This window comes from Lacerta agilis, chromosome 16 (genome assembly GCF_009819535.1).
Source record: "Lacerta agilis isolate rLacAgi1 chromosome 16, rLacAgi1.pri, whole genome shotgun sequence".
Classification (NCBI taxonomy): domain Eukaryota; kingdom Metazoa; phylum Chordata; class Lepidosauria; order Squamata; family Lacertidae; genus Lacerta; species Lacerta agilis.
This window is the reverse complement of record NC_046327.1, coordinates 32196985-32222986: the sequence shown is the minus strand read 5'-3', so window position 1 is coordinate 32222986 and position 26002 is coordinate 32196985. Positions and strand designations below refer to the sequence as shown.

General features: G+C 43.1%; 1 protein-coding gene across 16 annotated transcripts in view; it reads left to right on the top strand.

Annotated features, from left to right (window-relative positions):
- The window catches only part of SMARCA4 (SWI/SNF related, matrix associated, actin dependent regulator of chromatin, subfamily a, member 4), a 64764-nt gene that overhangs the window by 23565 nt on the left and 15197 nt on the right, over positions 1 to 26002 (top strand). For 9 of the 16 annotated variants that reach the window (XM_033172930.1, XM_033172929.1, XM_033172927.1 and 6 more), the window contains 16 exons: positions 3108 to 3238; positions 4538 to 4595; positions 4893 to 5011; positions 7934 to 8084; positions 8249 to 8412; positions 9314 to 9380; positions 10347 to 10457; positions 11783 to 12025; positions 13523 to 13636; positions 16898 to 17005; positions 18087 to 18173; positions 19400 to 19446; positions 20111 to 20277; positions 22011 to 22174; positions 23626 to 23853; positions 24421 to 24498. In XM_033172930.1, the coding sequence (XP_033028821.1) occupies positions 3108 to 3238; positions 4538 to 4595; positions 4893 to 5011; positions 7934 to 8084; positions 8249 to 8412; positions 9314 to 9380; positions 10347 to 10457; positions 11783 to 12025; positions 13523 to 13636; positions 16898 to 17005; positions 18087 to 18173; positions 19400 to 19446; positions 20111 to 20277; positions 22011 to 22174; positions 23626 to 23853; positions 24421 to 24498 (2037 nt within the window). Of the gene's footprint in view, positions 1 to 3107; positions 3239 to 4537; positions 4596 to 4892; positions 5012 to 7933; positions 8085 to 8248; positions 8413 to 9313; positions 9381 to 10346; positions 10458 to 11782; positions 12026 to 13522; positions 13637 to 16897; positions 17006 to 18086; positions 18174 to 19399; positions 19447 to 20110; positions 20278 to 22010; positions 22175 to 23625; positions 23854 to 24072; positions 24172 to 24420; positions 24499 to 26002 lie in introns of all 16 variants that reach the window. The other 7 variants (XM_033172924.1, XM_033172919.1, XM_033172918.1 and 4 more) reach the window with 1 other exon arrangement.

The following is a 26002-nucleotide window of genomic DNA, read 5'->3' as shown; positions in this document are numbered from 1 at the left end:
GATTCTGTGTAGCAGATTCCTTTGTGGTAGTAGCAGGTTCCACCTGAGGCTCAGGATCAGTGCCCTGAACCTTGGTCTGTTTTGGATTGTCTGGACAAAGCGGAAGGCATGGAAACCCACCACTTGAGCCACAGGGCTTAGATTAAGGGTTTTGACTATTTGGAAATGAATTATAGAAGATAGTCAGCATCAACATTCTCAGGAGAAAATTGAAAGAAATGTTAAAAACAAGTTTCTCATTGCTTCTTGAAAACTAAACCTATTTTCATTACCTGGTAGGCTAGAGGCTGTACTAAGTTGCCACAGTCAACCCAGCTGATGGTTCTTTACAAACTTTTCAAACTGCTTTTCAAATTGATTACATAAATGGACTTTTCCACGATATTCTAATTTTTCGAGTTTCACCTGTATATCATTAGAGCATCAGGTCTCTTACCTGATAAAAGACTTTGGCCGTATACTAAAGGAATAGCCCTTCCTGTAACATCCTATCTAAGCTCAGCTTTTAGGGATTAAGGTTTTTTGAGCATTTGGAAAGATTTTGGAAGAATATTCAACTTTAGCATCCTTAAATTATATATATCTTCACACAACAAATAGCAAAATGCAATTAGTTCTAACTCTGAAAGTAACTAAATCTAAATCTAATATATCTGTAAAATATTTAGGAATAAAAGAACAAGGAAAATGAACAAATCAAGACTATTCAGCCTCAGCATCCTATCTAAATTAAACTGATAAGCCATTATATATATATACACACACACACAGTATTTATATATATAGTATTTAGGAACAAGGAAATGAAAAGCTCAAGGAAACCATGTAATACCTTCTTCCAGCTCCAAATGTCAGCTAGAAATGAGTATATTCAAACAGCTATTGTGATGACCTCATTTACCAACCAGCATTGTTCTGTAAGCATGACCTCATAGAGGAAAGAGAGAAGAAATATGATTGGCTGAGTAGATGTTCCTGCTTATAGGGGCTTTCCACAAGCTTTATATGATCATATTTCAATATCTGCTTCTTAGGTTCAGCAGAATCATTAGCCTGAAGAAGTTAGGGTTCCTGCTGCCCAGATTAAAAAAAAACTCGCATATTTTTGTGCCTTTCAACAAAGATTGTTCGTCAGAAATCTGCCAGTGAAGCTTAATATTGCTGTTTCACTGCGGTTAAAGGCAATTTGAGCACCAGCTCTCTGAGAGGTTCAAAGAAGAAACTACAAAACTGCTTTTTGAAAAGCAGTATTCTGTGGTGGAGCCCAGCCTAGAAAAATCGCAGCAGAAAATAAATGAGCTGCTTAAGCAGAAAGATGAACTAATGAAGAAGCTTGAAAACTTGTTGTTGAAAATTAAACAGGAAACACACAAGTGCTGCCTCATGCAAAATGACCTCAAGAGTATTGTCAATGTGTTGAAAGTGATGGAGAAACAGTTAAAACAGGAAACTCACCACCATGTTGAAATAAAGCTAAGTTTGAAAAATGAGCTCTGCAGTGAACATGAAGGTTTTGGAAAAGATCATGAAAGGGCTGGAGATGAAAGCAATGGTAGCTAGGCTTCAACGAGAAGCTGTGGAAAAAGAAGAGCTGAAGAATCAACTTAAAAGAAGCCAAAGAATAAATTGCATGTATAAACAAGTAACAATGTTATAAAACTGCTTAAGGCTCAGTATGATAAACATCCAGCTCATGAGAGGACCATCAAAGCCCAGACTGTAAATAAGCTGGCTGTAGTCATTTCAGTCCAAGTCTCCTGGTCCTTATGTGCCAGCAGCTTCCCTATCGCAGCTTCACTGCAAACAGACCATAGATTTTCAGCCATTTAGATAGTATCATAATCATAATTTTATTTGTATGCCACCTTTCCATAGTTAAAGCAGTGCTTAAAGAGCCTTATAATGTGAGGTTTGCATAATAACAAACATAACAAAAGTTGTCATAAACAATAAATAAAACACGTTAAAACATACACAACCAAATTGAACAATTTCCACATAAATCAATAATAAAGTGCAAGTGTCTCTGCGTCCAGTCCCTGCGTCCGTGGGATTGCGCTACTGCGCATGTGCCCCACGGACAGCCGTTGGGACTTGGAGCGCAGAGACGCTCTGCGCGTGTTCCCGATGTTGCTAGAGCAACAGGGGCGCCATACGCAGAGCTGGCTACGTCATGCGGCTCTCGCGTTGTTAGAAAAAAACAACGAGATAAGCGAGAGCCGCTCAGTCAGCTCTGCGCATGTCCCCGACGTTGCTAGGGCAACAGTTTGACCACATATGTTCTAGCGCCCGTTAATTTAACAGGGTTAATGTACTAGTAAATAATAATACGATCTAAAAATAGAGATACAAAAAATTAATATCTATAACAGCAACAGCAAAACAGCCCCTAAACAGTAACCCAACCCAAGAGTTTGTTCAGCAGCCTCAGCTTTCGTAGCTGGAATTGGTCAGTGCCCTGCTCTCCCAGGCCAAGTGGGAAAAGCTAGCAGGGCATAGAGACAGCATTGCATGTACTCACTAATTTCTTCTGACCCTTTTGTCTATTCTGATCAAACAAACATATGTGAAGCACTACAAAAGCTGCAGGAATGTGCAAGTTGCCCTGTCCTTGTCCAACAAAGTGTCCACTACGTCACAAAAGCTCTCAGTAAGCCATTTTTTTCATAGAATTATAGTGTGGAATGTACCTTGAAGGTCCATCGCCTGCAATGCAGGAATCTCAACCAGATCCTACATGACAGGTAACCACCCAACTTCTTCTTAAAAAGGATGCATAAACCAGGGGTCAGCAAGGTTTATCTTGCCTGGGCCAGATCGGTCCCGTGGAGATCCCTCCGTGTGCCGGATTGCATGTGTGCGATTTCCAGCATCTGCGTGTGTACAGACACAATTTCTGGCACTACAGAAGCAAGTCCCGGTGCCGCACTGCGCCGGTTTAGCGCGAGTGGGCAGCTCAGTTCGAAGGCGGCTCATGGGCCGCTTCTGACCCATGAGCCTTAGGTTGCTGACCCCTGGCATAAACAGTACCATCATTGGGGACCCTCATTTTTTGTACTGTGGAAATATAAAACAATTAAGTTTAACACACATTTGTGTTTTTTCAGCCTTTGGATGAAACCAGCCAAATGAGTGACCTACCTGTGAAAGTGATCCATGTAGAAAGTGGGAAAATTCTTACTGGCACAGATGCACCGAAAGCAGGACAACTGGATACTTGGTTAGAAATGAATCCTGGGTAAGTTGCCAACAGATTTAATCCTTTGTATTTTGCCATGAAATTAGCACCGTGTAACTGCATCCTGTTTGTTTGTTCAAAAGTCGTATCCATGGGGTCATCCACTACTTCTGAACTTTGATTGTTAAGAAAAGCTAGCTTTTAATTTGCCTCTAAGTTTTTTTTTCAAAAGGGGATAATTGGTATATTTAAGCCTCAGTTGCTTAAATCAGAGGATTTAAACTTGTGTGCCTCAGCACCCTTGGGTGACAACGATTTTTCAGGGATGGCATGGGAGGGCCCTCCTTCTCTCTCCCTCCCTCTTGACATCATTCTTGCATAGCTGCAGATCGATCAATCTTTGTCTCTTCCCCCACCTCAGTCCAGCCTGAATCGTGCTGCTGCTGCTCCTGCTGCTCCCACTTACATGCACACAAAAAACTGCACCTGAAAAGGGTGGGGTGGGGCAGGGCAGGGCAGAATGTGGGGGAATGGGGTGGGGTGGGGGGCGGAACAGGGGAATCCCTACATGCACACATCCTATGATGGAACCCCAGCGTACATGGCTACCACGAGGGAGCCGTAGAAAGAATGTGGTTGGTCAAGGGCACTGTGGACTCAAAAAGGTTGAAAACCACTAGCTTAAATCAAGCTTCCCTATAAAGAGACAGTAAATCTGACTACCAGTTTCTAGCAAGGCATCTCAGATGCCTCCAGCTGTTCACAGTTGGGTGGGGGGGAAGGATGCTGGGCTTAGGTAGCTCCTTGGTCTGATTCCACAGGGCTCTTCCTATGTACTTGGTGCTCACATTCATGAAACCTTCCTTTGGTTGGATGGCATGTTACAGAGCAAGTGTTCTCTTTGTTCGATTTTCCCACTCAGCAATATTGCCCTAATGTGGAAATCCCAAGTCAATAGCTTCCCTCACTGTGTGGGGAAACAGAAAATTTGATTTGTGGTGAACTTAGATTTTGCTTGTTTATCAGAGAAACATTTTTCCCTTCCAGCCTTGGGCATATTAGGGATTACTTCTTGCTGTGTGTACAAGGGACTGGAGTGGGAATAGCTTTTTAGAAATGTCTCATTTTCTCTGTTCAAGATTCCCCCACCCCCAGTGCTACTGACAGAATACACACCCCTATTTTCTATACTTGAGTTTCTTGCTTCCTGCAAACTCCCCCCATGACTTCAGAAAAAAGGAGCAACCCTAGTCAGATTGCTCTCCATGACTGATTAAGTAGAAAATTAAGAGTATCACATTTTCCTATCTATTTTTTCCATGTTATCCATATTAGCCATTTTAATATCTGTTTAAATAGATATGAAGTAGCACCAAGATCTGACAGTGAAGAAAGCGGATCAGAAGAGGAAGAAGAGGTATGAAGGAATGGCTCAGCTTTCACACAATTTTCTTGATTGCGTTCTGTGCAGGTGTAGCAGATAAGCCAGAAGACTGCTGTGGAGGCATGGTCAATGCCCACAAGTTGTATCTACATAAATTTCATGTTAAATATTAAAATATACACAGGCTGTAGTTCTTGAGATTTTGCCTGTGGTTGGTCAGTGTGTACAAGTCTTTCAGCAGACTGTCCTCCTAATTAAGACAGCATTGAAAGCATTTTGATTTTATGTCGGTATACGTATCAAAATTGATGCAGTTTCTGTTTCTGACAGGAGGAGGAAGAGGAACAACCACCACCTTCTCAGTCTGCTTTACCTGTGGAGGAGAAGAAGAAAATTCCAGATCCGGATAGCGATGATGTATCTGAAGTGGATGCAAGGCACATTATTGAGTAAGGCTCACAGCATCCCTTTAATGCCCAGGAGCAGAAAGATACAAGGCTGTAGTTAAACAGGCTTGAGCAGAGGTTGCCCTTCTTCTGATATCTCTTGTTCTTGCCCTACCTTTCCTGCAGCCCACTTTCAAAGGGGCAAGAGGAAGAGTTCTCCATCTACAGTCAATGAGTAGAAGACTCTTGCTCCCTATCTCTCTCTCTCTCTCGCTCCCCCCTTCCCAAGAGGATAGGAGTTGGGGAAGGAGCTATTACTCTCCACCCCCATATACACATAGTTATCAGGGACACCGTAGATCCAGGGTTAGTAGCTGGTTCTGGTTGTGTACATTATTTTCAGCCTGCCTTTCTGGCTGACAGGAGGCCTCCAAGGTGACCAACAGAAAGTGAAAATTAGTGCACTGTAATGGGTGGTGCTGTGGTCCAAACCACTGAGCCTAGGGCTTGCCGATCAGAAGGTTGGCGATTCGAATCCCTGCGACAGGGTGAGCTCCCATTGCTTGGTCCCTGCTCCTGCCAACCTAGCAGTTTGAAAGCACGTCAAAGCGCAAGTAGATAAATAGGTACCGCTCCGGCGGGATGGTAAACAGTGTTTCCGTGCGCTGCTCTGGTTTGCAGAAGCGGCTTAGTCATGCTGGCCACATGACCCAGAAGCTGACTGCGGACAAATGCCGGCTCCCTCGGCCAATAAAGCGAGATGAGCACGCAACCCCAGAGTCGTTCGCAACTGGACTTAACTATCAGAGGTCCTTTACCTTTACCTTTTGACATATAATACAATTATTTTTAAATATAGTCATGACTTGTGAAAAATTAAGGGAATGTTTATTTAATTTATTCACCATACAAATTTTTCATCTCAAGCTGATTTATAGTAAAAGCAGGCAATACATTTCAGTAACAATAAACTATGGATAAAAACTTATATAACTAATTGGCTAAAAAATATAGCACAGCAGCAGCATCAGTGGTTCCGCTCCTTCCTCCTGGGCCGTGTTCAGAAAGTGGTGGTGGGGGATGAGTGTTCAGACCCCTGGGCTCTCACTTGTGGGGTGCCTCAGGGTTCCGTCCTCTCCCCCATGCTTTTTAATATCTATATGAAGCCGCTGGGAGAGATCATCAGGGGGTTTGGGCTGGGTGTTCATCAGTATGCGGATGATACCCAGCTCTACCTCTCTTTCAAATCAGAACCAGTGAAGGCCGTGAAGGTCCTGTGTGAGTGCCTGGAGGCGGTTGGAGGATGGATGGCGGCTAACAGATTGAGGTTGAATCCTGACAAGACAGAAGTACTGTTTTTGGGGGACAGGAGGAGGGAAGGTGTGGAGGATTCCCTGGTCCTGAATGGGGTAACTGTGCCCCTGAAGGACCAGGTGCGCAGCCTGGGAGTCATTTTGGACTCACGGCTGTCCATGGAAGCACAGGTTAATTCTGTATCCAGGGCAGCTGTCTACCAGCTCCACCTGGTACGCAGGCTGAGACCCTACCTGCCCGCGGACTGTCTCACCAGAGTGGTGCATGCTCTGGTTATCTCCCGCTTGGACTACTGCAATGCGCTCTATGTGGGGCTACCTTTGAAGGTGACCCGGAAACTGCAATTAATCCAGAATGTGGCAGCTAGACTGGTGACTGGGAGTGGCCGCCGGGACCACATAACACCGGTCCTGAAAGATCTACATTGGCCCCCAGTACGTTTCCGAGCACAATTCAAAGTGTTGGTGCTGACCTTTAAAGCCCTAAACGGCCTCGGTCCTGTATACCTGAAGGAGCGTCTCCACCCCCATCATTCAGCCCGGACACTGAGATCCAGTGCCGAGGGCCTTCTGGCGGTTCCCTCACTGCGAGAAGCAAAGCTACAGGGAACCAGGCAGAGGGCCTTCTCGGTAGTGGCGCCTGCCCTGTGGAATGCCTTCCCATTACAGGTCAAGGAGATAAACAACTACCTGACATTCAGAAAAAACCTGAAGGCAGCCCTTTTCAGGGAAGTTTTTAATGTGTAATATTTTTGTATCTGATTTTTGTTGGAAGCCGCCCAGAGTGGCTGGGGAAATCCAGCCAGATGGGCGGGGTACAAATAATAAATATTATTATTATTATATTATCAGATCCCCCAGTCATTCACCTGAGAGAGAAACAGGTTATAGATCACTTTAATGATCCTAGAAGAGGGGATCCATGGTGCTGTGTAGAGTTAGATCTGCCCTCACTGTTCCTTGTACAGTGGAACATTGGTTTCCGAATGTAATCTGTTCCGGAAGTCGGTTAGACTTCCAAAACGGTCAAAAACCGAGGACCAAAGGGCTGTCAGCAAGTTCAGTGGGGGAAATTGAGAAACACGCCTCAGACGCTGTTTGACTTCTGAGGCATGTTTGAAAACGGAAACATTCACTTCCGGGTCTTTGGCGTTCGGCAGCCGAAACATTCGGCAGCCCAGACGTCCAAAAACCGAGGTTTGACTGTATTGCAACCCCTCCATCTTTCCAGAGGCCACAACCCTCCCACAATACTAGGAACTTAAGGCAGGGCCTTCCCCCAAAGAGAAAAAAACCCCAGCCCCAACTCCTCTCACAGCCCAGAGGGTGGGGAGGCTCACTGGGATGATGCTGCAGTTCAGAGGAGGTGTTTTTTCACCTTAACCTCATGCCAGTTTCCAACCTAAAACACTTATCTCCCACATTTAGGTTGAACCTACACAAAAAATGCACCACAAACCAACCAACCAACCAATAACTCCGCTCAAACAAACCATAGTCTTTGTTTCCTGTGCTATAAAAGGTTAAGTTTTCTTTTAAATGTTCTAAGTTAGTAAGGATTTTGCCAGTTAGGTATATGATCCAAGTTTCTCTCTCTCTCTCTCTCTCTCTCTCTCATTTTTTTCTCTCACTCTTAACCCATTTTCCCAACCTGTTTAATCTTTTCCCTTAGGAATGCAAAGCAAGATGTTGATGACGAGTATGGAGTGTCTCAAGCCCTGGCAAGGGGGTTACAGTCCTACTACGCTGTGGCTCATGCAGTCACTGAAAGGGTAGACAAACAGTCCACTCTCATGGTGAATGGTGTCCTCAAACAGTATCAGGTGAGAAACTGAAAGCAAGGCCCTTTACTTCAGAGCAGTGTTAGCTTAGGTAGTTGTGCTGGCTGTAGATGTGCTTAAAATTGCAAAAGAGGAAGCAAGTATTGACAGTATTTTCTCTCCATGTGTCCAGAAACGTGTGAGCATTTCTTTTTCTTTTCCCATAGATTAAAGGTTTAGAGTGGCTAGTATCCTTGTACAATAATAATCTAAATGGAATCCTGGCAGATGAAATGGGTCTGGGTAAGACAATCCAGACCATTGCTTTAATTACATACCTCATGGAGCACAAACGTATCAATGGACCGTTCCTCATTATAGTACCTCTGTCGTAAGTATTCCTACTGGATCCATCTGCCACTTAAGGATTGTCACATTCAAATGCTTCTGTGTTCATGCAAAATATCTTATTGTAGTATATCACCTTTATAGTTCTAATGCAGCCATCTGGGCTGGTCTGCTTCGTGCAGAAATATGAACAAAATATGGTCTCCAAATTCAGCAAACATGATAGAAACAGGGCAAGACTAGCAGAGTGTGTGTGGCGATAGTATAAGTAACTTTCAGAATGGGGAGTGTTAAATATTAGACCTGTTAAGCATAGCAAGAAATCTGGGAGTGTGGCTGGTATAATGCTGGAAGTATGATTTAACTCCGACTTGGCAAAAAACTGGTTTGCACTAACCACAGCATGGCCACTTTTTGAGGCATGTTACTAGGCCAGATTAATCCCATTCAGTTATTTGATCCCATGTAACTATAGTTGATTGATTTGAATCAGGTGGTCAGAAGTCAAAAAGTGCTATGAAATGTGTAAATACTGTATTTGAAGTGCCACATGGAACTAGTCTCCTTTGTATTATTCCTCCGAGGCTTTTAGTGTTCTATTCTTAAGAAGTACTATGTCCATAGTTCATATCGTTATTTGATGCAGTATTTGCAAGAGAGATGGCAAAAGCATTACATGAGCTTTGCTAATGAAACAAATGGCTGCTTGAAAAACAATTTTGCATGTCAAAATCTGTTTCAGGATCAGTGACACTGACTCTTATCTCCAGCTGACTAAATCACCTGATAAACTGGCAGTTGTGAATGCACATTTGTAATGCGCTTTTGTGATGTGCTGTTTTGAAGGGGTTGTACACAGTTCTTATTCTTTAAACTGCCAATTTTTGTATTATGTGTGGTTCGTGACTTTATAAAATGGAGTCTTTGCTGTTTTTCTGTTCTAGAACTCTCTCAAACTGGGCATATGAATTTGATAAGTGGGCTCCTTCTGTGGTTAAAGTCTCATACAAGGCAAGTATTGTGGTTCAGATTTTCATTTCAAATTTGTCAAGATGGAATGATGAGTCAGTTAAGATTCCAAGGAAAGAACCAAGCATCCTCTGACTGAAAGCAAATTGTTGCATTTTCCTGTTCATTCAGCAACAAGTGTGGCATAATATTGGGGGCGGGGTCACCTTCCTGTTTCTTAAACTACTCTTGCCCATCAGTGTAGCAGGACTGCTACAGAAAAGCTTTTTCTAAAGTTAAAGAGAGAAAAAGCTTATTTTTTCTTCTTATTTTCCAAAGTGCAGCATATTTCTTTGTAAACCAAAGTTGCCAGCCCTCCCCCAAAGCCTCTTGCTTTTCAACTTCTTTCCTGCAAATAATACACAGCTTCCCCCCACAATCCCTCAGACCTGTGTGTGAAAAGGAAATTTCTGTTTCCTTAAGTTTTATATCTTCATCAGGCCTTCCCATTAACCCTTCTTTCTCTGTCATCTCCCTGTACCTTCTGCCTTTTTCTTCAGTGCTCCTTTTTAATTTACCTTTCCTGTTCCTGCTTATTTGTGTTTTTCTTATAATCCCTCCCAGCCTATCGGCTCTATATTCCTTGTATCTAAGTTTCCCTTAGCCAGCCCCACAAAGCCCCTGTCTTTTGTTTGCCTCCCTTTGCTAAATCTTGACTGCAGACAACTTAGTTGGAATGCTCATGTTCATATTAGATCATCACTCCCCGAACTTCAGAGCATGGGAAGTCACCCAAAGATATATAATTTGGCATGAATATTTGGCTTTTTTATTGTATTATAATTTGGAATGTTTTAATGTGGTTTTTATTGGATTGTTAAAATGGAAAACTTAATAAATACAAAAGAAGGAATGCTCATGTTCTAGCTCAGACAGACAGAGTCAGGGGTTTCGCAGCCACAAGTGCAACACAAATGTCAATTATTTCTCCAAATTCTTGCTTAGTTTTTCTTAATTCTTTTTTGTTAGGGCTCTCCAGCTGCAAGACGGGCATTTGTACCTCAGCTTCGAAGTGGGAAGTTTAATGTTTTGCTCACTACATATGAATATATCATCAAAGATAAGCACATTCTTGCAAAGGTGAGGCTTTCCTATTTGAAAGCAGGATTTGCTGGTGTGTTGATTTTCCATTAGTTCTAGAAATAAATCATTGTGGTATCCTAAAAGTATAGACAATATTAGACAGCTTTTCTTGCAAAACTAACGTTAAGTAATAGACATTATTAGTATTAGAATAATAGATAAATGAAGCATTTACAACACCCCCACCACCACCATGCATAACATTTTCTTGATTACTGAAAAATGGAGAAACCTTGCCTATTTTGTCCTTTTAAACCAGGGACAGGGAACCTATGGCTCTCCAGATGTTCCTTCCTTGATCACCGTCAATGCTGGCTGGGGCTCATGGGAACTGGAGTTAACATCTGCCAAGCCACAGGTTTCCCCATCGCTAAATTAAACTGTGGTGTCCTCTCCCAGTCACTAGATCTTCAAGATGGATCGTGTCAGTTATGTCTTCTGAAGCAATTCAAAGTGGCAGGCCCCTCTCCTCTGATTCAGAGCAGACACCCGTCTCACCCATAATGAAAGAGAGAAAGAAAGAGTGTAGTGTACATGTCAGTATGTTGGTTTTTTTAAAAAGAAGAGTAATTCAGCTAATGCAAATGGCACTTGTTGCATATAGTACTGTGGTTGAATATGATATGCAATCTCTTGCTTCTCTGTTCTCAATTGGGTGAGATACTTTTGCTGCAGTAACACCTGTACAGTATTATTTGCTCATTGGTTGTGGTTTGTCTTGGTTGCATGAATAACACTGCATGTGCTCTGTTGTGTTATGTCCTTGTTAAATTTTCAATAAAAAGCAATATTGAAAGGACGAAAACAAATAACGGCTTTTATCAGCCCACATGACAGCTGCCTCGTATGGCTCATTAACTTCAACTGCCATCATCGGACCCTTTGCCGTATAGCAACAGCAGCGTCCTAGGAGATATTGCCAAGATGGGGTATTAATAAGTGCCAATACACAACTTTCTCATCATGATTACATTTGAGTAATTGCTCACAAGAGCCATAGCACTAGTTTAGCCTATGTGGGATGCTTCAGAAGTCACATTTCTCTGGAGCATTTGAGGATGGTGAGAATTTCCCCGTCTTCAATATTTCTATTATATTGATTCTACCTGTTATATTGCTTCTACAGATTAGTGGCATAGTGAATATTCCCCTGCATTTTTCTTAGGTGCAAATTAAAACTGAACTAGTTCAACAGATACCTAGCTACATCCAAACTATCACCTTGCTGTGGGGTGAACTGTGCTGTATTGAAAGCCTAATAATCATACCTGAGAAGTAAACACTTAAGTAAAGTAGATTTGGTTACTGTCCTGCATCACCAGATTCGTTGGAAGTACATGATTGTTGATGAAGGTCACCGAATGAAGAACCACCATTGCAAGCTAACCCAAGTCCTGAATACACACTATGTAGCTCCACGTCGTCTGCTTCTCACAGGGACTCCACTACAGAATAAGCTGCCTGAACTATGGGCTCTGCTCAACTTTCTCCTTCCAACTATCTTCAAGAGCTGTAGCACATTTGAACAGTGGTTTAATGCTCCTTTTGCCATGACTGGAGAAAAGGTAATCGCAGGAAGAAGCATCTGCCAGCATTTTTCACCCAGGGTTTTTCACTCCATGCTCTGGAGTCATTCCCTGTTAGTCCCATGAAATTTTGCAGTCTTCCACCTTCACTTTCCCCTCCTTGCACTGTCCAGTCACCCATAAATATTACCAGTTTTTATTTAATTTTTCTTAGGGGGAGGGGGGTTGGATTTCTTTAGGGTGTCAGAATGTGATACAGATGTCTTACAATTTTTTTAAAGGGCTGAAAAATACTGTTTTTAACCAGTTTGCTTTATTAGAGTCTTGTGATTCTGTGTGACTCCAAATAGTTTTATTGCAATGATTAGGTCAGTTGGCACAGCATTTCTAATGTTTTGTACATTCTTTTAGTGAGCTCAAGAGTTAGGTCACATTTACTTTTAGAATTGACTTTGCTGTTGACCGTCTTAGTATACATGCACGCAGCATGCTGTTCTGATCAGATGCAGTGGTGAATTTCCTTTCAAGGTCTCTCTTCCACTTTGTATTGTTCAATATAGTAAGTACTGATGGGACTGCAATTAACCCATAGTAGAAGGCATTGCTAAAGAAAAACACCTTTCTGGTGTTTGCTTTTAATATTTTGCATTTAAAAGACAGTGCTCACTCTGAGGTAGAGTTTTAAAATACTATGCCACTTCAAATAGTTTGGGGCACTTCAAATAGTTTGGGGCAGAAGATGAATAGGGACAGAAGATCCACATTTTCCCTGTGATTACATTTGGTTTGACTTCTGGGTGAAGAGTTTCCTCATTCCAAGCTCTTTAAGAGAAATTGTTGCATTTCTCCCTCGCTCCCGCCCTCCTCTTCTTGTTTCCTCTAATTTGCCACGTTGTAATCTTGACGCTCACAGCATTTTAAGTCAAGGTTACAGATTGGTAAATTAGAGCATCCGTAACCATGGTGACTGGGGCCAAATTAAGTAGACTTGCCTCTTGGACGCCAGGTTGCTGTCAATCAGCAAAAGGGCTGTAGGATTTGAAACGGAGAAATGGATGGCAGGAGGAATGTACTAAAGCTTCACCCTTCCGTTCCCTGCTGCTTTTCCCTTAAGAGACAGCACTCATATCTGTTGCAGCAAAAAGGCTGTCTGGAACCCCTGCTGGGAAAGGGGGTTGTAGGGGAAGCATCAGGTGCAGGAGGGGTTAAGCATTGTGCCCTCCTTGGCCATTTTACAGCTCTTTGGTAGTCTGGATTTGCTGTCAAATATCTTCTTCAACCCTGCTGCATTTATCTATCTATTGATATGTGAGATTGTGTAATTACTACGGCGATTGTGATCATTTTGGGGGATTAGAGATGAATCAGTGAAGTGAATTTTTTTGGTTCATGGTTTTATTGTTTATTGTTAACATAGTTAATAATGATAGTATGGGCTTTTTGTCTGAAAGTGATCATACTTCTTTTCTAGTGATGTTGGGGAAAAAATATTTAAATAACACTTGTTTCCTTGAATCTGTGTGCAACTAAAAACAGGTGGATTTAAATGAAGAAGAAACTATTCTAATTATCCGTCGTTTGCACAAAGTGTTGCGTCCCTTCCTGCTAAGAAGGTTAAAGAAGGAGGTAGAAGCACAGCTGCCTGAAAAGGTAACACTTAAAAAGCAGGCAATATTCCAGCTTTTAGCAGGAATCTTTCATATCATGTTGTCCATATGCAAATTTTTCTGCGTAACATCATTCCTAGTTCACTTGTTTTGAAGGGGCTGCTGGAGACTCTGTTTAATCAAGGAAAGTCTGTAGAGAGGCTTGGGACATGGGAGGTGTGATGGTTCAGTTGTAGAGTGGCAGTTCAGTACCATACTAAAATGGTTCTGATGTAGCTGAGATGGGAAAGACCTAGAGCTGGAAACTTGGAGAGCCACCAGCAGAATGTACAGTACAAGACTAGACAAACAAATGGCTTGCCTCAGAATAAAGCTTGATATGTATCAATGGGCCACTCATGTAATCTCAAAGAAGGTTGAGGTACTGCTACTAAAGACATCTTTCATTACTTCAGGCGTAAGATGCTCCTCTGTGTGCTTTTGACGACTTGTGGCTTTTTTTGCTGACTATTGTCTAGAATTTAGGGTTGTGATGCTCCATCCCCAACACAGAGCCTGGAATCAATTGTAATATTTAACTTCGTGGGAATATTTCTGTCTTGTATTCCATTTCTAGCTCTTGTGGTTGCAGAGAAAAATCTGAGCACTGCATAGTTTGTGGGAGGAAAGGAAGCCCTGCTTTTGGTGCAGCTGTCTTCATTCTGTAGGGCATGAAAAGAAAGGCAGCAAAAAATGAGTGTGGAACTAATAGTTCTGGCAGTATTTCGTCCTTCACTCTCAGTGCACACACCGACCCCAGTTCATTATTATTCCTGTTTATTAAATTTGTATACCACCATCCAAAGATCATAAGACAGTTCACAACATAAAAATACAAAATGAAAACAAACTGCATAATAAATCAAAACCAATAACCCCCTTCCCACAAACACATTTTAAAGGCCATAGAATTTACTTGGTTGGCCTATTCTGTGATCTGCATCCTAGATCAGGGGTGTAGAACTCAGAGGCTGATAGAATAAGAGCTTTCTGATTCAATTATGCTATTTGATCTCTCCCAGGGCATGGTTGGATCCTACTCCAGTGAGCTGCACTGACTACTACCTCTTCCCTTTCAGAATGAGATCACAACCAGGGCATGTCCTGAGTCTTTTTGATTCATTCTTTCCTTATACTTTTGCTAACAGCTGTTTCCTGGGCATCTGACCCAGGAGAGATCCCATGAGGTCTACTTGACTATTAGATATCAGAAAGATCTGTTGTAATGAGTTTCACAAAAAAAACAACCACCATCCTAAAGTTGATGACTTAAGGCAAATTTATCCATAGAGGAATCCCAAACAAATGTTGTTTGGCAGAAGCTGACCTAACTGCCTTCATCTCAGCATTACTGTAACTTATCACCATTGTCAGTGTCATCACAGATCCCTATATTGTGCGTAGGGTAAATGAGATCCTTTCATGCAGATGAGATCCCTCACATCTGCATTCAATGCCAAATTTTGCTCTCCAGGAGAGCTCTCTTCTGACAGATCTGCTGGCTACATGAATATCAGCTTCCAGTGCAATCAGAGGAATCATCAGTCATGAAGTTTGGGGCCCTTTCATAACTTCTGTAATTCTTGCTAAACAACTAAAAGAGATTCACCACCACCATGGTGTTTCCAGCTCAAAGGTCTTCATATTTCCATGTTGCTATTGTATAGGGCTCGGATCTTTCTCACCTTTCTGCAACACAAGCCCTCCTTATAAAACAGACATGGCCATGGAGAACTTAAATTTCGTTTGTTTGGAATCTTTGGACATACTCGGTATAACCACAGAGATTACAAAACCAACTGTTCAGCCACCACAGTTCCACTACCTGAAAACTGAGTCTGCAAACTGGTGGATAAACACTATTCTGAAGGGGAAATGGTGGTACTCAAATCTGCCTCACCTCTGTTTGGTTGTCTGCTATGTCCTAGGATTTGCTCAGCAGCTCTCTTACTAGCTTTTTTCTGTGAAAGGGTGCTCAAGAAATGCATTAATATTAATATATTTTTAAAAATCTCTTTTTTATATACTAGGGGTTGTACCCCTACTTACATTGCTCGCCAACTCTCTCCCTTTGCACCCAACCAAACCCCACTCTCCCTTTTTGCCTGTTCAACCTCCCTTTTTACCTCACTCCCCTAAATCCTTCCTTTACTCTTTAACCCCTCAAAAATCCCCCTCCTCTCTTTATACCCCCAAACTCTCCTGCCTGATGAAGTCCCACTTCGCTTTACAGCGTGCCTCCCCAAATCCTTCCTCTTGCAGCTCAGCCCCCAAAACAACTTCCCCTCACAGCTTGCCGAAACCACCACTCCCCTTCCTCCTTTACATGTCGCCAAACCCCAACCCCTTTCATCCCTGTCCCTCACTGCTGCTGCTGTGTGAAGCCGTGGAGGGAAGGAGAGAAGGGAAAATGCCTTTTGAAATGCAAGCTTCCTTCTCTTTTTACATGGCAGGAGAGAAGAAAGCTTCTTGTTTTCCTTCGTTTCCCAGTCTAATGCTGCTGACCAATTAGAGAGAAGAAAGTGCATTTTAAAATGGGGCAGGAATGAAGGGAAAAACCTTTCTCTGCTTTGTTCCCCTCCCACCCCCACTAGTAGCAATGAGGAGCTCAGGAAACAAGCTGGACCTGCTCCAAACCTTTCCACCCCACCCCCTGCCTCAAGTGTCCCCCATCCTAAATTTGTGCATCTGGTTATTCCTGTCTTAAGTGCAGAACCTTTCATTTGTCCCTGTTAAAAAGCATTTTGTTGGGTTGGGCCCAGTTTTCCCATCTGTGAAGGTCATCTTGCATCCTGATTCTGTTTTCTAAAATATGAGATAACCCTTCCAGTTAGTTGTCATCTGCAGATTTGATTAGCATCCCCTCTATTCCTCATCCAAGGACAGAACCCTTTGGCACCCCTCCTGTTACTTTTTTCCAGGATGATGAGGAACCATTTGTGGGGACTCTTTGGAAAGCCTTATACCAAGTCAGAGACCATTGGTCCATCTATCTCAGTACTGTATACACTGACTGGCGCAGGCAGGCTCTCCAAGGTTTCAGACAGAGTAACTTTTCCAGCCCTACCTAAAGGTACCAGGGATTGATTGAACTTAGAACCTTCTCCCCAACCGCCTCCCAAATACTGCTACTCAAAGATTTCTACAAGTCTGAAGACTCTGAAAGCAATAAAATCTCCCAAACTCAGGAAGTGCAGGTTATTTGGATCCATGCTTTGTGAATGCAGTTTCATGAATTAATATCTCCTCTCTCTGTTCACAACAGGTGGAATATGTGATTAAGTGTGATATGTCTGCATTACAAAGGGTACTTTATAGACACATGCAAGCCAAGGGAGTGCTGCTTACAGATGGATCAGAGAAGGACAAAAAGGTTTGGACTTCAGCCTTTTTCTCTAATGTACAGTAAGGACGGGCATCTTATTGCCAAGTCTAGTCAATGAGTGTTTTTATTCTTTTCATGCAAGGATTGTTGTTATGATAAAGGTAAAGGACCCCTGAACGTTAGGTCCAGTCGTGGACGACTCTGGGGTTGCGGCGCTCATCTCTCTAGGCCGAGGGAGCCGGCGTTTGTCCGCAGACAGCTTCCGGGTCATGTGGCCAGCATGACTAAGCCGCTTCTGGTGAACCAGAGCAGCGCACGGAAACGCCGTTTACCTTCCCGCCAGAGCGTTACCTGTTTATCTATTTGCACTTTGACCTGCTTTTGAACTGCTAGGTGGGCAGGAGCTGGGACCAAGCAACGGGAGCTCACCCCGTCGCGGGGATTCGAACCACCGACCTTCTGATCGGCAAGCCCTAGGCTCTGTGGTTTAGACCTCAGCACCACCTGTGTCCCATGCTGTTATGATAGACAGTGTTTTTTCAGAGGGGAAAGCAGCCATTTTACTAAAGAATTTGGGTTTGGGCTCTTGAGGGCCTTCAGATTCATGATGAAGAAACATTGGCTCTCTTTACACAAGCCATTGGACGAACAATAATTGTATCTGACCATAACACTGTTTTGAAACGTAATTTTAAAATTTCTTACTAGTTCTAAAATTTGTAGCAGTATCAGGGTCAGAAGCTTTCCTGCAGTGGTGCTCATTTTTTAAAATGTGATGTTGCAACATAGTTGCTTGAATAACTTTTGTGAAGAGGGGCACCTTCATGAAATTATGCAGTCAGCCTTTCTGGTTGCACACTGCTCAAGCAAAAACGCCAAAACAAAACACACACTTTGTGAAATAAGGCAAAAGAAGGTCTCTGCCATGGTTCCTGTACTGTCCAACATCTGTTCCATGGTTTAATCCCTAGATAGAAAATGATAGATTTATTAGGAAGCACAGTGATGAAATATGCCATAAATAGTTTAACACCCACCCCCAAAAAAATAGGATTTTGCACACATTGGTATCAATAATTGTAGTCCACTTAGGGAGAAATGTTTGAGTAGTGCTGTCTTATTTTTCCAGGGCAAAGGTGGTACAAAAACGCTCATGAACACTATTATGCAGCTGAGGAAGATTTGCAACCATCCCTACATGTTTCAGCACATAGAGGTAAAGAAGTGTTTTTGGTGTTGACATTTTCAGCCTGCTCAATGAGGGCAACTAGCAATGAAGATGATGGGCCAAACGTTTTGCTGGAGTACTTGTTCTTTAGCAGGAATGAGGAACTGCAGCCTCCCATGGTGCTGAAATACAACTCCCATCAGCCCCAGCCAAAATGGCCAATGGTTTGGGATGTTAGTTGTAGTCAAACAACATCTAGAAGACCACAGGTTCTCCTTCCTGTCCTACAAAGTAGTTTGGGCATGGGATGTCTCGTAAATGTTAGATTCACTCACCATTTCTATTCAGTTCTGTCCCGCTCCCCAACTTATTCTACCTTCTGGAACCTCCTCAATGCTGGGCCTTTGCTGTGCAGCTACATGGGGAATCTGACATGCAGTTGCATGCTTCTTGCTGCTGTGACTTCCTGTGAGAATATTAAATACAGTTTCAGTAAGGATGCAGCTCCTTCTCCTTGTCCACACTCATGCACCCACCACCCTGATTTACCCCACAATTTGAGGATCCAAAAGTTAACTGTTTAGGCTCTTCTTAAGTCCCTTTTCATGGAGGAGAGAGCTATCAAAAGCTGGCCATGATGGCTATATTGCCTCCACAGTTGGTGGCAATAATGCTTCTGAATACCAGCTGCTGGAAACCACAGGGGGGACAGAGTGTTTTTGTGCTTGGATCCTGTTTGCGGGTTTCCCACAGGCATTTGGTTGGCCACTGTGAGAACAGGATGCTGGAATGGATGGACCATTGGCCTGGTCCAGTAGTCTCTTAATGTGGTTGTATATAGTGCATCAGCCTTTACCAACCTGGTGCCCTTCATGTGCTTGTGACTGTTAACTCCCATTGACAGCAGTCAGCAAAGCCATCATAGTTCTAGTTCAAAGGATATGGAGGGCACCCGGTTGGCAAAGCCTGGGCTTAATGATGGCTTAATGATGGAATCTTGGAATCTATATGGAAAGCTTACAGTTGTGAAATCCAGTGATGTTTGAAAAAGATTTCAAACCCAATTGAAGTATCAATTTATTTGTAGGGTGCTTAGATTTTACAATTGTCATAATATTGATTATGATAGCTGAAAAGTTAATTATTGTTTACCATTATCTCTTTGCATGTTACTAAAGCATGTGGACCTTTATCTCTTAGAGAAAACCATTTCTGAAAAATAGTTTGGCCTGTTCTGTTCATGCTTAGACTGCCTTTCTTATGTTTTGTTGTAGGAATCCTTTTCTGAGCACTTAGGCTTCACTGGAGGCATTGTGCAAGGGTAAGTTGGCCACCACAAAGAACTTTAGGAAGTGCATGTTTTTATCAAGTATGAACCTGACACATTTTCTTGAGTAATCTCTGAAACCAAATGCTGAAGAGGAGGAGGAGACTTTTGTGCCCTGCTTGTGAGCTTCCAGAGACATTCGACAGGCTGCTTCTGAGTAATTGTGGGATCGCTCCCTGCTTTCTCCTCAGTAAAAGGATTTTGGTTAGGCTGAAAGTGCCCTCAGAACCCCAAAACCCTCTATTGTTCATTGAGGGGTTTTGGTGAGTTCTTTATTTCTCCAGGAGAAAGACCAGGCCTCTTCTCATCATTGGGCGCTAACACTTGCCAAGTGTTGTGTTGTGTTATGTTTGTTATGTTATGTTATGTTATGTTATGTTATGTTATGTTATGTTATGTTATGTTATGATTGATTGACCCACACTGTCAGTTCACACAGTTAAAAAGAAGATCCAGTCAGGGCCAGGCTTTGTGTAAAATTGCTGTGCTTCCTGAAGAATTCCCAGTATCCACTGAACATACAAGACTTCCACCGCAAACACACAAGCATTGCTTGGCAGATAAATTGATGTGAAAGCAGGTCCCTGAAGGCAGAATGTTAAAAGCCGCTATACCAGAAGAAAACAGTTTATTTGTTTTTCCTCATGTTCTAAACCAGGCTTGACCTGTACCGTGCTTCAGGGAAGTTTGAGCTCCTAGATCGGATTCTTCCCAAGTTACGAGCTACCAACCACAAGGTGCTGCTTTTTTGTCAGATGACCTCCCTCATGACCATAATGGAAGATTATTTTGCTTACCGTGGCTTCAAATACCTCAGGCTAGATGGTGAGTTTTGCATTAGGGCCTGTAATGTTATATGAAGACCTGATTTGGCACACAATTAATGAAGTCCCCTTCTTCATGTAGTCTCTCTGTATGTCTTTAGTCAGGCTGTGTGTGTGGAGCATTGTAAGAAAGTGAAACGCACTAACTTCAGTGCATAGGAAAGTTTTCTTGGCACGTGCAGTTTTGGGGTGTGATCCTGTATGGCCCATGGTGTAGCGTGTGGAGCCATCATGTAGGAATTTGAGCACTTCCCTCCCCCACTGGGCCCACTTCATGCTAAGCTTACAGTGTTCTGGCTGCACCATTTCCAATTCTTCCTCTCTGCTACAAACATTCACAAGTTGATTTCTCTTTCAAATTTCAGAATGGCAACCAGACACTGTCATGTTAAGTTACAGTGACCTGCCATGGTTCTCCCTCCCCTCCATCCTTCATGTCATACTCTTTCCCAATGACACCCCCTTGCAGGTGGTTCTCTTGAAATGATGGCTCCTTTTTTTTTTTTTAGTAATGATCCCGAAATGCCATTCGTTTAAACATTTGGGCAGATATGTTCCTCTATCACAAGAGGATTTGAGCACATTTCCTCTATTTATTCCTCTTTGGTTATGCCAGCCTTTTATTACTTCAGTTTTCATGTTTCCTTTCCTCCCCCTGTCAACTGGTTCCTTAATTAGTGGCAGTGACCCTGTTCACACATTTTTTTCCATTTTAAGGATGGTTTGTGAGGTAAGATCAAGGGCAGGTCTTGAACTCATTCCCCCTCTACACATGATGCTTCACATTGCATGGGAATGAGGCCTTTATGGTGTGTTCCCAAGTGAATGCCATAAAGTTTGATATATTTACAATCTGACAGGGGACAGTCCAGTAGCATCATGTGCTGCACATGTGACCCCCAACACTGGTCAAAAATTGGGGTCTGCTTGTATTGTGCTAGTAACAGAGAAGGCCAGAGTTGATGGCCTACACTGGGCAAAACAGAAGCCTGTTTATGTCATCAGCGTAGGCCCTACATGGTTGCTACTTCAACGACTACAGAGGCCTGGCAGATCACGTACCCTACCCCCCATGTCACCAGCAATGCTGACCTAGGAACTTGCTACATGATCCACTTGCAGTGTGTGATTGTAGGTCAGTAAATATTGCTAGTTGAGTCTGGGGGTCCCAACCATGTAGAAACAGCAGCCACAACTCTTTTGTAAATTGGCCTTAACATAGCCTGCCCCAATGGTTTCCTTGGTGAATGATAGTGGACAAAAGCAGGATGGTGCCTTTTTACTGCAGGTACTGGTGTGCAGCTGAGTGTTCATTTCTATCTTATTCCCCTCTTATCCCCAGTTTGGAGTACAGAAGTAGGAAGAGGCAGGATTGGGAGAAAGCACCAGTACCAACTTCCCTGTCCTCTCTTTTCCCTTTCCCCCTCTCCACCCCACCCCAAGACAGTATCTGCTAATCCAAACCACCTGATTGTTCTCTGATTGTAAGTTGTCTTTTGTAATACCATTAGGAACTTAAATAGTTAAATTGATATGCAAGCTCTCCAGACATTTTGGAATGTGGGTGTATATCTCAACTTGGTTGGTTCCCAGTATAAAAAAATACTTTCCCTCTGTGGACCAGTGCTAGGCTTACCCAGATTTCTGGGGTTCTTAAAGATGACAGGCTTTCTACTCAAACCAAAAATTTGTAGCAGTGGGGGGAAAACCACTCTTGTCTCTCTACTTTTAAAGGAACAACTAAAGCGGAAGACCGTGGCATGCTGCTGAAAACGTTCAATGAGCCGGGCTCTGAATATTTTATTTTTTTGCTGAGTACCCGAGCTGGGGGCCTGGGGCTAAACCTACAGTCTGCTGACACTGTGATCATTTTTGACAGTGATTGGAATCCCCACCAGGTAATAATAAAATGCATTTGTGAGCTTCAGAATGAAGTTTTTTGAAAATGAATACTAGTATGGGAGTGGAGTGGGGTGGGGTGGGGTGAGGTTGGTAATGATAAATTTGTGGTATGCCTGTCTTATCTGTTGAACTGATACAAAAGAAGAAGAGCTTTTCTGTGTCTTGCTGTACTTTGGTCTACAGTAAATGCATATCTATTTGATTACTGAAGTTCAACAGAATCCAGAATGTTAGTGCTTCTCTATAGTAAAAACTGAGGCTCCCTTGAATATGGGGTGGGGGTGCTTTGTGCCAAACATGATGGGAATCTTGGGGTTAAAATCTTCCTATCACCTCCTAAAGCAATCTGGCCTACACTGAACAAACTATGCCATGGATGTCTTTGGGAAGCTCCTTGATTAACAATGTTTCTTGTATCCCATGCTTCTTCCTAAAGGAAGCCCAGGGCAGCTAACTTAATGTAATACAAAACACTACATAAAACCATACAGCATTTAAAATATCAATTAAAATATATTTAAAATGGCATGCTAATACCTTCAGCACAGAGACCTCACAATTATGCCCCAAAGTGCTAGACAAAAGTTTTAACATTCTGCCAGAATCTAGCGAATCTAGCAGACTACCTGATTTCAGCAGAAACAGACTTAAACAGGGCACCGATGCTGAAAACACACTGTCCTAAATCACCTTGCCACCCCTGCTGATGGGACCACAAACAGGACCTCTCCCACCGATCATTAGTTTTGGGTCAGAAGCTATGGGGAAGGAGAGCCAGTGTGGTGTAGTGGTTAAGAGCGGTAGTCTCGTAATCTGGGGAACCGGGTTCGCGTCTCCGCTCCTCCACATGCAGCTGCTGGGTGACCTTGGGCTAGTCACACTTCTTTGAAGTCTCTCAGCCCCATTCACCTCACAGAGTGTTTGTTGTGGGGGAGGAAGGGAAAGGAGAATGTTAGCCGCTTTGAGACTCCTTCGGGTAGTGATAAAGCGGGATATCAAATCCAAACTCTTCTTCCAAACTCTTCTACTCCTTCAAATACTCGGGTCCTAAGTTACGGCTTTGTAAACCAAGATTTATGTAAAAGGTTTCTGTATTACCCTTCGCCAGAGTTTCCAAGACACACACACTCACTCAGCTATTCTGATAACCTCGTGAATGGGCCACAGAGTAGAACACTGGTCTTCAGTGGAAGGGTCAGGACACACTACTGGTTCACAGGCTGACCTAAGGTAAGTCACAGCAGCTTCACTACTACTATGCAAATGTATGGTGGTAAATTAAGAAGTAGTTTCTGAACAACACTGATCTCACATAGGTGCAACTTAATCCATTGGAGTATTGTGGGTTGAATCTCTCTAAAGTGCTGTGCATAAAAACGCATGAAAGTGATAGCTGAATTTTAACTACTCTCTGAACAGTGAGAGCTTTCTTCTCTCCCTTTCTTAGGACCTGCAGGCCCAGGACCGAGCGCATCGCATCGGGCAGCAGAATGAAGTCCGTGTGCTGCGCCTTTGCACCGTCAACAGCGTGGAAGAGAAGATCCTTGCTGCAGCCAAGTACAAGCTGAATGTAGATCAAAAGGTTATTCAGGCTGGCATGTTTGACCAGAAATCTTCCAGCCATGAAAGGAGAGCTTTTCTCCAGGCTATCTTGGAGCATGAGGAGCAGGATGAGGTAAGGGCGCAGTGGGGTGGTTTTTTTGCTTTCTCCTCCTCCAGCGTATGAGTGGTGAATGCATTGCCTAGCTTTGTGCTTTGTATGACGCTGACGCAAGGGACTGTGGGCTGGAAGGAAATGGCATGAACACTTGTCATGCTAGAAAGTGAATTTGAGTGTCAATGAAAGGGGCTGGCTTGACAGCCCTGGAGACTGAAGTCCTCTATCTATCCACAGACCAGATACAGCACGGGCAGCGGCAGTGGCAGCGCAAGCTTTCCCCACACTGCCTCATCCCTGTGCCTCAACTCCGACTTGGAGGAACCACCTTTAAAGGTGAGAGGGGTCATTCAGTCGCCGCGCCTGTCCAGTCCTTCGCCTCACTGTGTTTTAAGACTGTCAGCAAAGTTGCCAACTCGGGTGGCGAACTTCCCTGTCCACTGAGACTACCCAGCTCGTTTTTACATGAGTAGCCAAATCAAATGTGAAATAGTAAAAACACATTCAATGTACAGCTCTGAGCAGTGAGTTGCCAGGTGGTGCATCTCCATACGAGTTAAACGGGGCTCTCTTGAAATCTTTCAGGAGGAAGATGAAGTTCCTGATGATGAGACAGTTAACCAGATGATTGCCCGGCATGAGGAGGAGTTTGACCTTTTTATGGTGAGAGTGACTGCCTTGCTTCTTGCATTTCAAACAGGTCAGCCTTATCTTCCTGAATTTAGTCTAGTATTAAGGTATACTGGAGGGGTGTTAAGTAGTGTTAAGTAAAAGCATGAGTCTGGGTCTAGAATTCAGAGTCCTTCCAATAAAGAGAAGGGGTTTTTTTTGGGGGGGGGGGAGAAAACACAAGGTTTCTGCAAATTCTGCCCTTGCAAATCCTTTGAGTTCATTCAATTAACTGATTATACTGGCTTTAAAAAATCCCAGTGGCAGTGAAAGCAGTACAAGCACCGTGGGTTGTTTTACGGAAAAAAACATAAACTTGAGGAAGAACTTGTGTTCTGGTTGACTGGGGTGGCTATTAGTCTGAGTCTCACATTATGGCAGCAGTAGTGGAGAGAATGAATAGATAGCAGGGAGTGCCATCTTATTCTTTGTGAATAAGCTGTTACCCAGTTCTAAGGCTCAGGGCAGGTGACATTCTTCAGCTGTTGAGTTGGATCCTATGCCCTTGGGATGCTGCTGTCCTTCTGTTTCCTCCAATAATCACGAGCCCCTCACTTTAGGGCCCTGAGATACAGGCAGAAGGGGGTGGGGAGGAGAATTCTCCTACCCTTCAGCCTGTGAACACCTATGTTTACACTAGCTACAGGTTGCTAGAAGAGGGGAGAAGGTGACAGGTGAGGTTCTGGATTTTCAACAGAAAGTGGCAACTGAAGCTGGCTTCTTTCAAAGAAAATGATTGTGTTTGCTTTTGCTCTGATAATGGTGTCTAGGGACAAGAGTTCTAACAGGTGGAACTCGATTCATGCTTTTCCATAGAAACATACACATTTCAGGTATAAACCCCTTTTGGAGCATACTTGAAATAGCTTCCTCACCTTTCAGCAGGCTATCACACATCCATGCTGACCTCCAAAGCCTGTTAAATTGAAAATAAGCCCAATTATAAAATTTATGAGATTTATGTCAAGCATATTGCAGCCCAACCTTCATCCACTAGGCAAAGGGTGGCTAACCTGTGGCCCTCCAGGTCTGGTCGTACTCCAGCTCCCATCAGCCCAAAAAGCTTGGGAGTCCTACAACATTTGGACATTGTCTCATGGACAGGGTATTCCTGGGTTTTATTTTAATGAGAGGCAATATATAAATATTTAATAAACTAATGTTGTTAGGCTCTGTCTCCTTTTGATGGCAAATCTCACCCTACTCTAGGGACATGGTGCCTGCTGGTGCTTCCCCACTATCTCTCAGCAGAGACAACTATGATTGTGGCATGAATTAGTGTAATTTTTATCCTTTTGTTTTCTGTATAACCCCTAGTCAACCCAGTATGTTGCTAACACAGGCTTAGTTTCCCGTTGATGACCTTCTGCTTGATGACCCTCTGAGAGCAGCTACCCTGGGTCCAAGTAGAATATATAACCAGTATGGCCTTAGAATATATAACTAGCATAGCCAACATACTCTTTGGAGCCTTCACCTCAGGCTATTTTCCTTACAG